The sequence below is a fragment of the Gracilinanus agilis genome, chromosome 4 (genome assembly GCF_016433145.1).
Source record: "Gracilinanus agilis isolate LMUSP501 chromosome 4, AgileGrace, whole genome shotgun sequence".
In the NCBI taxonomy this organism is placed as follows: Eukaryota; Metazoa; Chordata; class Mammalia; order Didelphimorphia; family Didelphidae; genus Gracilinanus; species Gracilinanus agilis.
In genome coordinates, this window is record NC_058133.1 from 54822396 (window position 1) to 54837849 (window position 15454).

The 15454-nt window shown below is 40.0% G+C and overlaps 1 protein-coding gene across 1 annotated transcript in view; it reads left to right on the plus strand.

Annotated features, from left to right (window-relative positions):
• Positions 1–15454, plus strand: part of LOC123245871 (carboxyl-terminal PDZ ligand of neuronal nitric oxide synthase protein-like) — a 441624-nt gene that overhangs the window by 163814 nt on the left and 262356 nt on the right. Inside the window, exon 3 of the mRNA XM_044674861.1 lies at positions 7157–7183. Coding sequence (XP_044530796.1) covers positions 7157–7183 — 27 coding nt within the window. The remainder of the gene's footprint in view (positions 1–7156; positions 7184–15454) is intronic.

Consider the following 15454-nt stretch of genomic DNA (forward strand, 5'->3'; position numbering starts at 1 on the left):
CTTTCATCTCCTTTAGGGGGTGGAGTGGATGTGCTTAGTAGTGGTATCACTGGATCAGAGTATGAACATTTTAAAGAACTTTGAAGTTTGTGAACTCTGTTTTCCTCAAAAACAAAGTGGGCCACAGATGTATGGTTCACTGGGTTGTTGTTCAGCTGTTTTGGTTGTGTCCAATTCTTTGTGCCCCCATTTGGAGTTTTCTTGGCAAAGATTCTAGAGGGGTTTACCATTTCCTTCTCCAACTCATTTTACCGATGAGAAAATTGAACCAAACAAGGTTAAGTGACTTGTCTAGGGCCACCCAGTTAGTAAGTGTCTGAGGCCAGATTTAAACTCTGGAAGATGAGTCTTCCTGATCCCAGGCATGGCACTTTATCCAGGACCAGTTACCGATTCCACGGCTATTTGCCCAAATGAGATAAAAATGCAGTTTTTGCTCTTAGCTGTGTCTTTTATCTTTGAGGTATATCAGACATGGTTGGCACCCACACAGTAACATTTGATGACAGAGTTACTCTGAATTCCTTTTAAAATCTTTTGGTCCTAAATGGATTTTCAGACATTTATGCTTCTACTCAGGTACTTTAATGGGCTCCTTGCCTAGAAACTATTTCTTCAAGCAATTATTTTACTTCTAAACATTTCTTTCTCAGGTGTCTTTCTTAGTTAAGAAATTTTTCTTATATATCCTGATGCTGGAGGCTCTTACTGGATCAAATGAAAATCCTCACCTTGTCCAGCTCTTGCAGGTTGGCTAGTTCTTTTGCTTGTATACACCACCATAGAAGCTAGATGCCCCATTCAGGCTCTTTGGAGGGTACCCGCCTGAGAGTTAATGGGGAGATATACATGTCTTGTTCCTCTTGAATTCTTCATGCTTACCCTCTGATATGCAGAGTCACAGAAAAGATTTGGGCCTGGGCCAATGGAGAAAGATAAGGGATTCCTGGAATTCCTGCAGCCTTTTCTGTGAGAGATGGATAGTGAAGGGGTAATTAAAGAGGTGAGAGGGCAAGAAGGAGTTCAGCTCCCAAACATTTCTAACATTCATATGTTTTTATTTACTACTGACCCTTAACCTCACCCACCAGGAAGTTTTCAGGACCCATTTGTTGTCATTAATTCTTTAAGGACTTCAAAAGTCATGACTTCATCAATGGAGATATGTGGATCATCTTCCCTCTACTCTGTCCATGGGAAGGCATCAGAGTAGCATATTAAGGGAGGTTATTATTATCATGAATTACAAATGATGTATTTAGGTTACAGTGAAGAATTTAAAAGCCAGGTAGCTTGGAGGTGAGAGGCTAGAGATCTGGGCCTGGAGGCAGGAAGACCTGAATTCAAATCCAGCCTCAAACAGTTTAGCTGTGTGACCTTGGGCAAGTCACTTAATTTCTATCTGCTTCAATTTCCTCAGCTGTAAAATGGGGACCATTCTAGCACCTATCTCTCAAGATTGTAGTGAGAATCAATGAGATAATATCTGTAAAGTATTTATCACAGTGCCTGACATATAGTAGGTACTTAATAAATGTTTTCCCACCTTCCACTCCACTCTCTCTCTCCCCTTCCTACCCCATCCTAGGCATCACTTTATTCGGTCTCACTTTTCTTCTGTAACAAAGGTAGGTACTATTGTGTATTTATTTGGCTGGATAAATTGGGGTATTGTGAACTTAAAGGAGTTGTTTAGGGTCATCCAGAAGGTGATGGATAAGGAAAGAGAGAGTCCACAGATCTACTTCCCAACTCACTGCTATGGCCCTAGAAGAATCATCAACCCTTCCACTTACGTTGTATAGTTCTTTTTCTTTTTAATTTTTTAATTAATTAATTTTTTAAAACCCTTACCTTCCATCTTATCTACTTTATGGAGTTATCATGAGCAAATTCCTTATATATAGCAGTGGTTCCCAAACTTTCTTGGCCTATTGCCCCCTTTCCAGAAAAAAATATTACTTAGCCCCCTGGAAATTAATTTTTAAAAATTTTAATAGCAATTAATAGGAAAGATAAATGCACCTGTGGCCATCATCACCCTCCTAGATTGCTGCAGTACCCACCAGGGGGCGGTGGCACCCACTTTGGGAATCACTGATATATAGTATGAGATTGATCAGGCTACCCCTAATAAAATGCATCCTCCCGATCCATCTGAGGAAAATGGAGAATATAAGAGGCAGATAGCACAAGTAATGAGCTTATGAGCCCCTTTCAGATATTGGACCATTTGCATAAGAAAAGATTGCTAGTTAGCCATTATAATTATTGTCATTGTCATCATCTTCAATTTGTAGAAATAGGACATTCAAGGAAGAAGATGAAATCTAGAGGAAAGTACTTGGAGTTGGTAGTAAAGGTTGGAGTCAGGTGCTTAGGACCTCAAGCCTTTGGTATTCCTCTTTCTTCTCTTTTTCCTCCCAGGCTTCATTTCTTTTTGAACACCAGCCCAAAAGTACTGAATTTCTTTGGCTTTCATCTGTGTTTTGTAAAGTATGCCTGCATTTTTGCCTCATCCACTTACCAATTTTTTTTATATTTGTGGAGGAGACAGAAAAAAGGGATGCCACTTCTTCCTATCAGGTTAAAGGGGCACATTTGGCATTTTTCAGGAGTCCTTCCCAAGGTCTCTCCTTCTTTCTGGACTCTGCCATCACCTCATGTCCCTCCACATCCATTAGGTCTCCATTGCTCTACTTTCTGGGTCTAGATGGATGGTTCATTTCCTTTTATATCATTAAAAGGTTACCTTTTCATTTGAGCTATTGGCAAATATTTGCCAGGAGCTCTAGGGAAAAGCTGCCAGCCTACTGGAGTGTGACAGAGATGCTGAGAGCCGCCTGTCTAGCAGGCTCTGCCGAGTTCCAGTTTTGTCATTTCTACAAGTGTCTGACAGACACACTCTGTGCTTGCATTCCTCTGGGTTTCATTCTAGATTTATCCTGTGTGCCTATGCAGGTGACCTCCCAAATTTTTATCTGTCCTTCCCCTAGAGCAACGGTCGGCAACCTTTTTGGCTGTGAGAGCCATAAACGCCTGAGGAAGGAGGAGGATGGAGGTAGAAGGCGCTGGAATATGGGGCAGGGGCTAAAGGGCCCCCTGGGGCACATCCTGGGGCTCTGCCCCTACTGGCTGGTCGGGAGGTGAAGCAGGATATGGCTCGAGAGCCATATGTTGCTGACCCCTGCCCTAGAGTGATGGATGGACTTGGACTCAAACGATCTGCATTTGAATCTTGCCATTGCCACTTAGTACCTGTATGACCTTGAGTAAGACACTCAGTCTCTTTGGGTCTCAAGTTTCTCATTTCAGAAATAATGGGCTACTTCAATTTATTTCCTGTATGAATTTTTCTTTCATGTAAGCAATATATGTCATGTTTCACAACATGACAAACAGGGAATCTGTATTATATGATAATATATGTATAACCTATATAGTATTACCTTCTTGGGAAAGAGGAGGGGAAAAAGAAAACGAGGCATAGATTTTTGGACATAGCTAATGTGGGCATTTGCTTCTCTTGGATAAGCATAATTATTATAATTTATTACACTTTTATAACAAATCACATATATCATTATTATATTACATAACCAGTTATATTTAAAAATAAAAATAAATGGTAATTCATATACAATAAAGTAAGGGACTCAAACTACATGGCCATCTATATCTTTGGTCATTTATTTTTGGATTAGAATTGATATCACTGGGTTGCTGGCAAATAAAATCCCCTTTATAAAATTCTTTGCAGACATTAAGGGGTGATATAAATACCAGTTATGATTGTTATCATGTCCTCACTTCTGCATTCACCCTGACTCTTCTGACTTTTTCATTGCCTCCTCAGCAGCATTGCCCCCTTTCAAGTACCCTCCCTCCCTTTCTAGCTTTCTTTTATAAATTTCTACTTTCCCCCCATTATAAGTTCCTTTGTTGGGAGAAGTCTGTCTGTTTTGCTTATATTTGATTTTTCTAGCCTTATAACACAGTGCTTAGGACACTGTGAATATTTAATAAATGCATCATCTCTTCTCTGATCCTTTCTTCATCTTTGTCTTCCCTAACCCATTTTTTACCTAGCTTACCTACTCCTCCAGCTCCCAGTAAAACAAATGCCACAGTTCTTTTTTCTCACTTATTTGGAATTGATGGTTCATGCCCTGGAAGTGGTGTCAGCCCTTGGAAAGCTGATGCATTTCCTATAAGGCTGCCTGGTTTCGTAAACCTACCTGATTGGAGCAACAAAGGTAAATAAATGGGATGAGAATCTCAAGGTTAGACCTGTGATCTCATAGGTACAAGGAACTCCCAATGAGAAAAAGTCCTCTACTAATACATTATGAGAACTATTGCTGCGACTTAGTTTTAGAGAGTTTCCTTGGGGTCTCTGGAGTTAAGTGATTTACCCAAGGTCATTCAGCAAGTATGTTCCAGAGATGGGACTTGAACTGAATCTAAAGTTTACTCTCTTCTATATCATTTTACTTCTAGGGTAAATTTAATTTTAAAAAGATGACATTTATAGAGCTATCTAAGGCTTTGCAAAATGTTTCACATAGGATTTGTCATTTGATCAATGCCACAGATACTATTTTTCCCACTGTGGAGGAAACTGAAGTTTAAAGGGCAAATTTAAAGGGACTTGTCCAGGATCTTGAGGCTTGTATGTCCTAGGATCAGGATCCTGCCCAGGTCTAACCCAGGTCATCTCACTTGGGATTTAGTACTGTTTCCGGTACGGTCTGGTATAATTCTGTTGGATATGAGAGAGAAGATCAGTCTGGTGTGGGAGAGCCTTTCTTCTTTCTTTGCCCTTAGCTATCCTTCAGAGCTCTGTCAAAGTGCTTTGCTGTTGCTGGAGTATGAATATATAGGTAGCCTCCTTGGTGTGTGCTCTCTTGCCAACCAACCACCCCTCCCACCCTTGCCCACCTCCTCAGTGGAAGCCGAGCTTATGGAAATGTTCTGTCTCTCCAGCCTTCCAAGCTCTGTACTTTGTGTTCCAAGGAACTCCAAAAGGAATTTTTTTAAAAAACAGTCTCACGGATGATCAAAGGGAGCGCATAAAAGTCTGCAACATGATGTTGGCAAGGTTGCCAACGTCTCCCTTTATCTTTGGTCTGAGCACACAGATCTGAGACAGTGTCTCACCCATTGGCCTCTGGCTGTCATGACTCTGGGGGACTCAAAGGGAGGGAAAAGACAATATTAATACTTTGAGGGAATTCAGCTTTTTCTTTTCTAATCCCAAGAGGGAGGTATATGAAATTGTATTTTCATTTTATGTCCCAACAGCAATGAGTTTGTCAGAGCTTTCAGATTTAGTGCCAAGATACTAGCTTCAAGGATCCAGTAACTTCTGACTTGGGAAAATCAGATTTCTTTAAGTGGTTCTTTAATGGTAGATCACAGTTGGAAGTGTTCTTATCCAATAAGAGAGAAAAGCCTTAAATGGGGACTTGCCTGAGCAGGGATCCATTCACATCACAGACACCCATATTCTGTTTAGGTAATCTGTGGTGGTAGAGGGCATGTTAGCAAACAGAATTCACATCATCTTAGGATCATAGGGTCGGAAGGTAGCACCTCTCTTGAGAAGTCATCATAGAGAGAAGAGAAGCCATCCTTTTTGACACTGGATCCTTGGAGAGAGAGATCCATCTTCATTCAGAGCATCATAGTGCCATAGATTCAGAACGACAAGGGACATTCCAGGTAGTCTAGTCCAACCTGGTTATTTTTTACAGAATTGCAAACTAAATCCAAGAGAGATTTTGTACTTTGCTCAGAGTTACACAGATTTTAAGTGCCAGGTTCTAGACTTGAATTAAGATTTTCAGACATAATCTGTACCTTCTAAGGTCCCTTATGATCCTATGTTTATGATTCTGTAATTGTTGCTTTTTTTAAAAAAAAACCCTTACCTTTGGTCTTGGAGTCAATATTGTGTATTGGCTCCAAGGCAGAAGAGTGCTAAGGGCTAGGCAATGGGGGTCAAGTGACTTGCCCAGGGTCACAGAGCTAGGAAGTATCTGAGACCATATTTGAACCCAGGACCTATCATCTCTAGACCTGGCTCTCAATCTACTGAGCTACCCAGCTGCCCCCTGTAATTCTTGCTTTTAATTGTTGATGAATCCAAAGGTTCTTAACCTTGAGTCTGTGGATTTATTTTTCCAGAAACACATTTTGGTAGCTATTTTAATATGATAATTGTTGATGAATCCAAAGGTTCTTAACAACCTGGGGTCTGTGGACTTCTTTTTTCCAGAAACATATTTTGGAAACTCTTTTAATATGATGGGTTTCCTTTGTAATCTACATAGTTGATGTATTTATTAACAAGTTTTTGAAAAGGGTCCAATAGGTTTCAGCAGATTGCCAAAGGGGTCCATGACACTGACAAGGTTAGGTCCCCTTCAAATAACTGATATTTCATGCCTGAGCCAGTAGATGATTGGTTAGAAGCTCCTTCTTATCTCCTTCCTTCCTTTCCCTCCTGCTAAGACATAAGCCTGCTTATGTAAGGCATCTCGAGCAAAGTATAAAGCTGCAGGCTTTAGTAAATCTTAGTAATGTGAGATTAGAATATATGTTTCTAGGAGGAACTGAACTCTCAAACATTTCTCAACTACCCATGACATTGCCATGGAAGATACTATGGTGATCAAGAAAGACAGTGAAAATATGTCAGTAGGCATGCGTGCGATCTAATGCCAAGGCTACAGGAGAGAAAAAGGAGGTATTTTTTAAAGGAGGTGTTTTGTCCAAACACATTGGGGAAAGGGGAAGGGAAAAAAGCCTGGCTAGTTTGATTATTTCCTCCCTTTTTTTATATGGCCATATTTAATGGTGTCTTTAAGCATTTATACTTCACCAGTTTTGTGCATCCCCTAACAGAGTGTTACCTATGATAAAGGTGGCTATGTAATGACCACCAATTGATGGTGGTTCGTTCTGCTGCTGATCCTGGGTAAATAAAACACAGACACCGTTTGCTAGGCCTGAGAAATATGCTGGACATAGAACCATAAAACCCCAAAATGTATTATATTCTGATGCCATCCCTTCCTTCTTTTTTCAACCTCCTTCAAACTATAGGTTGGGATTTTAAAGTTGACAAGGCACCTTATATCACCCAGTATAGTCCGTTCATTTAAAAAAAAAAAAAAAGGTTTTATTGATGCTTTTTTTTTTTTGTTTTTATATCAGTCATTTTAGGACATGCAGTCCTTCCCCTCTCCTGGAAATTGAACCCTTCTTTTATCAACAAAAGCCAGTTGAGCACAAACAACCCATCCAATGGCTTTGTTTCATATAAGAACAAAATTGTTCATTATCATCACTTAGGATATAGTTTCCTTTTAGTGTTCTTTTCATTCACATTGTCATAGTCATTGTGCATCTTGTTCTTTGGGTGCTTCTAAATAAGTTTCTAGAAAATGAGAACCAGGATTAAATATTTATCAACCTCCCATAGCATTATCCTAAACTTTACATAGAAAAGAATAAAGATGGTGGGAGAGGCTACAGTGGCAATACCATGTAGACAGGGGAGATTAACATGAAAAAAAGACTTTTTCTGTCTGTTTCAGTTCTTACTTCTCTTTCCCATATTTCTCTCAATCCCTTGTATTCAGCATTTCTTTCCTAACCACATAGTATTCTTCTATTACATTGTTCCTACTCTAGTTCTAGTTTTATCCCAAACAAAAAAATGCTTCTAGGAATATTTTGGAATCTATTGACCCTCTTTGACTTCCTTGGGGTTATATATACCCAGTAGGGGGGATTGCTGGCTCAAAGTGATTATATTATTTTTGTAATAAATAAACAAAGGCATTGTGGTCCAGATTGACCAGAACAGGGCCACATAGTTGTCTGATGAAACAGCTGGGGAAAAATATGCATATATCTCTATGATATCTTCACTGGACTAAATTGTCTTAAGGTTAACCCTTGGTTAACTAAGTTGTTTTTCAGTTCTACCCCTGCTTGTTTAAGGGAATTATCAGAGCAGCCCTTTTGGGAACTAAATTCCTCCCTTCTCCCCCACAGTGAGAGATCTGTCACTCTTATCTCTTATGCTCTCTCTCCCTCTGTCTGTCTGTCTGTCTCTGTCTGTCTGTCTCTCCCTCTCTCTGTCTGTCTCTGTCTGTCTGTCTATCTCTGTCTGTCTGTTTCTCTTTCCCTCTCCCTCTCTGTCTATCTCTCTCTCTCTCCCTCTCCCTCTCTGTCTCTCTCTCTGTGTCTCTCTCTCCCTCTCCCTCTCCGTGTCTGTCTGTCTGTCTGTCTGTCTGTCTGTCTGTCTGTCTCTCTCACACACAACACACACACACACACACACACACACACACACACACACACACACACACACACACACTCCCTCTCCCTTCAATTCCCTCTAAGGCTCATTTTGGGCTCTTGGTACAGCTTTCTCCACTCATCCCCGAAAGTGAACATTCCAGCCTGGAGTCAGGATGTCGGGGCAGAAAGGGAGGATGAGAAGGGGCCCAGCAGCTTTTCTGTAAGTGAGGTTTACATTTCTCAGAAGGTAATTGACAGGGGATTCAGTTCTCCTTGGGTTTTTATGAGTATTCACTATTAAGGCTAAAGGCCTTTAATCCCACACAGCTGAACAGCTGTATGCCTCCTCCCACCCCTAGCCCTTCTTTTCTCCCTTCCAGGCAGCCCTTCCTAGTGGTGATGATGGACCCTTTGAGAGTTACCTGCTGAGCTGTTCTTGTGGGGATGCTTTTTGGTGAAGATCTTTTGGGGTAACTCATTAGGAGAAAGCCTCCTCTGTTCTTTCCTGTCTCTTCTGGAGGAGATGGAGTTGGCAGCAGGGAGGGCACGAGTGAGTGTGCCTACTTGCATATTTTTCTTTGGGGGAGGAGGGAAAGAAGGAGCATAGCTTCAGAGAATGACATTTCCATTACAAGTGGTTTTACTTCTAATTTTCTGGCAATGGATAAGAATTGGAGGTGCTTTCCTTGTCAGCCTCAGCTTACCCATCAGAGCTCCTGTGTCTTATCTTTTTAGTCAGACCTTGAGAAGTGTGATATTTGTTCTCTCTCCTGGTTGGATGGACAGAATCAAGAAGCTGTTGTGGCTGTAAATGTCTTGTTGAGGGAGCAATGGTATCAGCTTTCCTTTCAAGGATTCGGATCAAATGATAGAGTAATAATAAAGTGCTTAGCATCATGCCTGGCACATAGTAAACATTGTATAAATATTAGCTGTTATTAAATATGATGATGATAATGATGTTCCTGTCTCCTGGTAACTGCTGGTATATAGTGATCTATATTTTTAGAACAACCAAGTGGAATGCTTAGATCCTAAAGGCAATAGGGATCCCTTGTAGGAGTTTGAGGAGAGGAGTGACATGGTCAGACCTGTATTTTAGGAGAATTACTTTGGCAGCTGTGCCAAGGCCCTGTTGGAGAGAAGAGACACTTGAGCCAGGGAGAATAATAGTTAAGGAGGCTGTTACAGTAGTCCTGTTGAAAGACAATGAAGTCTTGATCTAAGGTGATTGCCAGGCGAGTTGAGCAAAGTGGGAGAGATGGAGAGATGTTTAAAGGTAGAAATGACAAAATGTGGCCAAAACAAATAAATTGAAGACAGTGACCACTGCTTTCAAAAAAATGTTGAGAGCAGATGCTAGAAGTGGAGGTGGCACAGAGAATAAAAATATTTGCTGAGCTGAAAGCTCCCAGGCCTCCTTGTCTCTCTTCTCCCTTTCTACACCAACCCACACCTCTCTTCATTAAACTAGCTTCCTTTATGGGTGGATCTTTATATTCTTTCCTCTTCTCCTTCCTGCTGATTCTTTGCTTTAATCATTCCCATGTCAGCCTCCCCATTCCTGGCTGCCATCTCACAGCTGTTATGTTATCACTTTTGTCTTGAAGGCCATGACCCACCAGCTTCAGAAAGTTGTTCCTTACTAATTCCACCTCTTCTCTCTTCACTTTTCCAGTCTCTGACTTGCTTCCCCTCTTTTATGTTAGTCTTGTCTTTATTTTATTCATCTGAAAGTATTTGTGTTGGTTACCTTGCCCCTCCCATTAGACACTAAGCCCTTTAACAGCAGAGTCCACACATCTGTTCTTTTTTATGCCCCTACCCCATCATGCTTCAAACCCAGGTGTAGTGCTGTGTGATAATGGAGGAATTCAATGAATACTTGTTGATGGATGAAATCAGATATGAAATAGGCAGCAGAGTAAGCTGGGAGTCTTTTCTCTTGACCATGTTGTTTTCCTGATACAATCCTTTCCTCTATACTCTGGGGGTTGGAGAGCTCACCGTAAATACGTGGTGAAAGATTAAACAGGTTGTATTGCCTCTGGATGCCATATGCCAGTGCCCTTGAGATAGAGAGCTGTTGCTTCCCAGAGGAAATCTCTCAGCTAAGTCAACTTTCTCCCTATCCATAATTCTCCCCCTCCTTCCCCCTTTGCCTCTTCTCTGCTCATTTCCTCAAGACAGAAGAAAAAGCTGGGGATTGAACCAAGGACCCATTTTCATTTCCAACCATCTGCCTTTACCCCTTTGGATTTTTTTCAACGTAACATCACACTGGTGCTAAGACTTCTGATGATAAAAGGACAACAGGGTCATAGATATAGAGGTGGAATGAACATTAGGGACCTAGTCCAATTCTTTTATTTTATGGGTAAGAAAACTGAGACCAGAGACATTCAAAGTTTGCCCTAATCTCACACAGGGAGTAAGATGAGAAGAAAAAGCCTTAGGATATAAATGGATGGAGCTTTTATAAATTCTAACAATGTCAGACTCAGAAGAGATCTTGGAAATTACTTAATTCTTTCCCCCCATTTCACAGATGGAATAATTTTTACAGAAGGAAAAGCTACCTAATGGATGATAGATTTTCAAGCATCAACCAGGGAAATAGGGGAGAGTACAGAGATATTATTTGGATATGGGTCTATTTTGGTGTTCATGAAGTCGTCTGTAGGCATTTGTTTTCACTGGATTCAATGCCACAGACATGCAGGGGAAAGGACTTGAATTGACTGGGTGCCCATCGTGTGGCATGTTTCACTCAGAGAAGGGTTTGGGGAGAGACAATGCTTTGAAAAGAGGGAAAGGATTCGGCATTTTTGAATACACTGCAGTAGGAATTTGGAGGGATGGCAAGAGTAAAGGTTTGAGGATGAGAAAAAAAACCCCACCAAATCAGATGTTTAGAGTCAACCTAACCAGGTAAAGCAGAAGTCTTGGTCCAGAATGGCCTTCAAATCCAGACTTCTGTTCAATGCACCACCTCTACTTAAGCAGGACCCATTCACCTTCCCTTCCCAGGGGCATTGGGTAATAAAATGACTGTCCTCATGTACCTTTCTTTCCCCCAATAAGAGGCTAGATGAAAAGAGAAGATTCTTACGGCACCTCAGTGTAAATGATGACTCCCAACACTGGAAGCTCAGTTATGGCAATGACAGAAAAGTATGGAATGGTGCTTGCCCTGGAGGAAAGAGGGGCCCTGGCCAGCAATATTTCCCTAAATCCTCATGTTGGCCATGTGATTTTCTGCTTCTGTAAGAGCTGGGGCTGAACAGCTGCTGCTCCAGGCTGCTTCATTCTAAGCTTTCCTACACAGTGATGTAATCAAATGAGCTGGTTTCAGATTCTAATTGGTATTTCATATGGCCAAAGTCTTTAAATACTGGGGTTGAGTGCAACTAAAGAAGGTCATCCTAATTGTTTTATTTTACACACATGAAATGATGGGCTCTGAACTCAATATGCAAGTGTAACCCCCCAAGGATACAAATTAGTATTTTGATCATTGTAATTGCATCATTTTCTTAAAAAGTAATGGATGACTCCCACTACTATTTTAAGAGAAAGAGGCTAATGATAGAAGCAAAAAGCAAAGAAGAAGGCTTTTGGGGGGAATGGGGGGGTGGGTGGATTAGGAAATTATACAACTATTTACCTATCTGTGAGATCTCTTGAAATCCACTTCAGTTTACCCAGACTCAGTTTCTTTATGTGTAAAATAGGAGATAAAATTCTTAACTGTATTCTCAGGTCTCTTGCTTTCTCAAAACTACTTTGCTGGAATGTCATAGTCCATTCTTGCTCTTAGTTCTAAGTTTGTTTGTTTTTTCTAGGACCTATCTGTGATATTGTTGAAAGAAAAAAATTTTCTTTTGGGCTTGTACCCTAATTAATTAATGAGGCAAAACTCAAGACAAAGAAAATTAAAAGGAGTTTGTTAAAAGTAAGTCAAAGTAGTAATGCATTGATAGGCTAGTCACTGGGGATCAGCAAGGTTTCAAGGTGAACCAGCTTATTCATTTATTTTTATTTTATTTTATTTTTTCACCAATTACATGTAAAAACAGTTTCCAACATTTTAAAAGAAGTGAGACTTGAATTCTCTTCCTCCCTCCCTTTCCCTGCAGCAGCTTCATATAGATTTTACAATTGTATAGGTTTTATACGTACAACCATGCATGTAAACACTTATGTTTACATAAACATGAATGTAAAACATTTTTCCATATCAACCATTTTATGGGAGGAAACACAAACATAAAAAAAATTAGGAAAGTGAAAAAAGTTTGCTTTGGTCTGGATTCAGACCCCATCAATTCTTTCTCTGGATACAGGGCATTTTTTATCATGAGTCCTTTGGGGTTAGTTTTGGATCATTGTATGCTGAGAATAGCTACGTTATTCACAGTTGTTCATTGTAAAGTATTTCTATCATTATGTTCTCCTGGTTCTGTTTATTTCACTCTGCTTCAATTCATGTAAGTTTTTCCAGGTTTTTCTGAGTTCTTCCTGTTCATCATTTCTTACAGCACAAGATTTTCCATTACAATCATATAGTATAACTTATTCAACTGTTCCCCAATTGATAGGGATCTCCTCACTTTCCAGTTCTTTGCTCCTACAAAAAAAGTTGCTTTAAATATTTTTCGTACATATAAATCTTGTACATACAAATGAATATAAACATTTAAATATTTTTTGTACATATAAATCTTTTTTTTTTATCCCTTTGGGATAAAAACTGAGTCATAGTATTACTGGGTCAAAGAGTCCATACTATTTTGTAGCCCTTACGGCATAGGTCCAAATTGTTCTCCAGTATGGTTGAATCAGTTCACAACTCCCCCAACTGCATTAGTGCCTCAATTATCCCACTTCCCTTCCAAATTTTGCCACTTTCCTTTTGTTTAATAATAGTCAATTTGATAGATGTGGGGTGGGGGCCAACTTTTTATAATACAACTTCCAGTTCTTTAAAAAAATGTTTATTTTAATGTAACAAATAATACAATTCATTTTCCATAATGAAATAAAGACAGTTCTGATAGGTTCATATTGGCAAATGAGATTGGACCCTTGTTGCTCAGTTCCTTCCCAATTCTGTGACCCTTTGCACAGGGAGGGTATATGATAACTCCCACACACAGTTTCGGCATGTGACTTGCCTACGTGACAGGTGGAGAGTATATATCTTGACTATGTGCCAGGGTGAGTGATGCTTCCCTCTTTCCCCCCAATACTTATTGACCAGCAGGGTTGGGAACAATGGGTCACAGAGTCACTATAACTTTCAATAATATCATGTCTTTTTCATGTATGTATATTTTACATATATACACATTTTTGTGCATACATGTGTATATGTACACATATATTCATATATCTATATCTATATCTTTCACTGGCCTTCAATGGTGTTTAAGTACAGTAAGAAAGAAAGTGTTATATAGTAGATAGAGGGGTAGCTTTGGAATGAGGAGTCCTGGGGTCAGGTCCTGTTTCTGACATGTACAAATAGCTATGAAATCATGGAAGAGTCACTTAACCCCTCACAGGAGTCAGGAAACTCTCAAAACTATAATTTAGAAGTGAGGTATTGATCTTCATGGGTGGAAGGAATTTCCACACCAGGAATTGAATCATACCAACTTCTTCTCCCACCTTTTTACCTTACATGTGTGTTACCTTTTCCCATTAGACTGTAAGCTCCTTGAGGGTAGGAGCTTTTTCTTTGTATTTGTATTCCCATCACTTGGTACAGTTTTTAGCAAGTAGTAGGTATTTTAAAATTTTTGATTGACTATTGATACCAATGAAATTATGAGTCTGAACATTGCTTGCTCTCTTATTCTTCCCCCAATCCCATTTCAGAGAGATGCCTCCCTCACCCAAAAACAAGGAAAATCCCAGAAAACAAAGGCATGAGGCAGAGGCAATAGAGTATGGTGGAAGAAACACTAAACTGGTAATCAGAAGGAACTAGTCCCGGTTCTATTGCTTCCTACCTATGAGTTTGGATAAATTCTATCATCTCCTTGAGTCTTAGTTTCCTTGCCTGTAAAATGAGGCTCATATTGTGCTTAAGGTGAATCAGTGCTGTAATATGATAGCCAAAAAATTTTAGTCCATATTAATTGGAGAGGTGTCCAAAAATAAGAGACTCTTGTTGGATAAAGTCTCGGTCAGAGTGTATCTGGGGATATTTTTTAAAAAATAGATTTTTTGTAGACATCTTTTGTTTTTATATTGTTTAGATTTCCCCCTGCTGGTTGGTTGGAGGAGTGGGGCATGTGGCATGGATTTAGAAATTCATCTTTTGAAGAAAGACAGCAGTAAATAGGATTGGCTTATTTCAAACAAAATTTCATGATTTGAACCATGTCTTTGGCTATTCAGACTTGCTCCTCATGGTGATTATTTCTGAAATCCGAAGAGTATGCAATTTGAATGCCAGTTGGGAAGGAGGGTGGGAGAAGCATATAATCAGAATAATTGGGCGCTCAGTTGTCCTGAGGGCCATCTTCAGAATGCAAAACCATCATCCCAGGTTCTTCAAAAATTCTCCTTATACACAGAGACTGAAAGAAGTAGTCTCTACAAAAATTTCAAGAATGTCCTGGCTATAGATACTATATTGAATAATCTAAGAGAGCCAGGAGAATATTTTTCTTGTATTGCCCATCAAGAATGGGAGATTGTAATGCTCTCCAAAGCAGTGGTGGAGTATCTTTCTAGTGTGAAAAGGGGGCAGTGGTGCCCACTTTGGGAAGCACTGGACTAGATGGACTCTAAGGTCCCTCAGGCTCTAAATCTACAATTCTATTATTCCTTCCTTCCTTGCTTCCTTCCTTCCTTCCTTCCTACTTTTTCTCCCCCTTCCTTCCCTCCTTCCCCCCTCCCTTTCTCCTCCCCTCCCTCCTCCTTTTATGGAGTAGCAGAATTTCAACTGAAGACATCTTGCTAAACAATTACTCTGTGCTAGGGCTAGGAATTGGTTTTTGGTCCTGTCCAACTCTTCATGACCCCATTTGGGATTTTCTTGGTAAAGATACTGGAATGGTTTACAATTTCCTTTACTAGCTCATTTTACAATTGAGTAACTGAGGCAAATAGGGTTAAATGACTT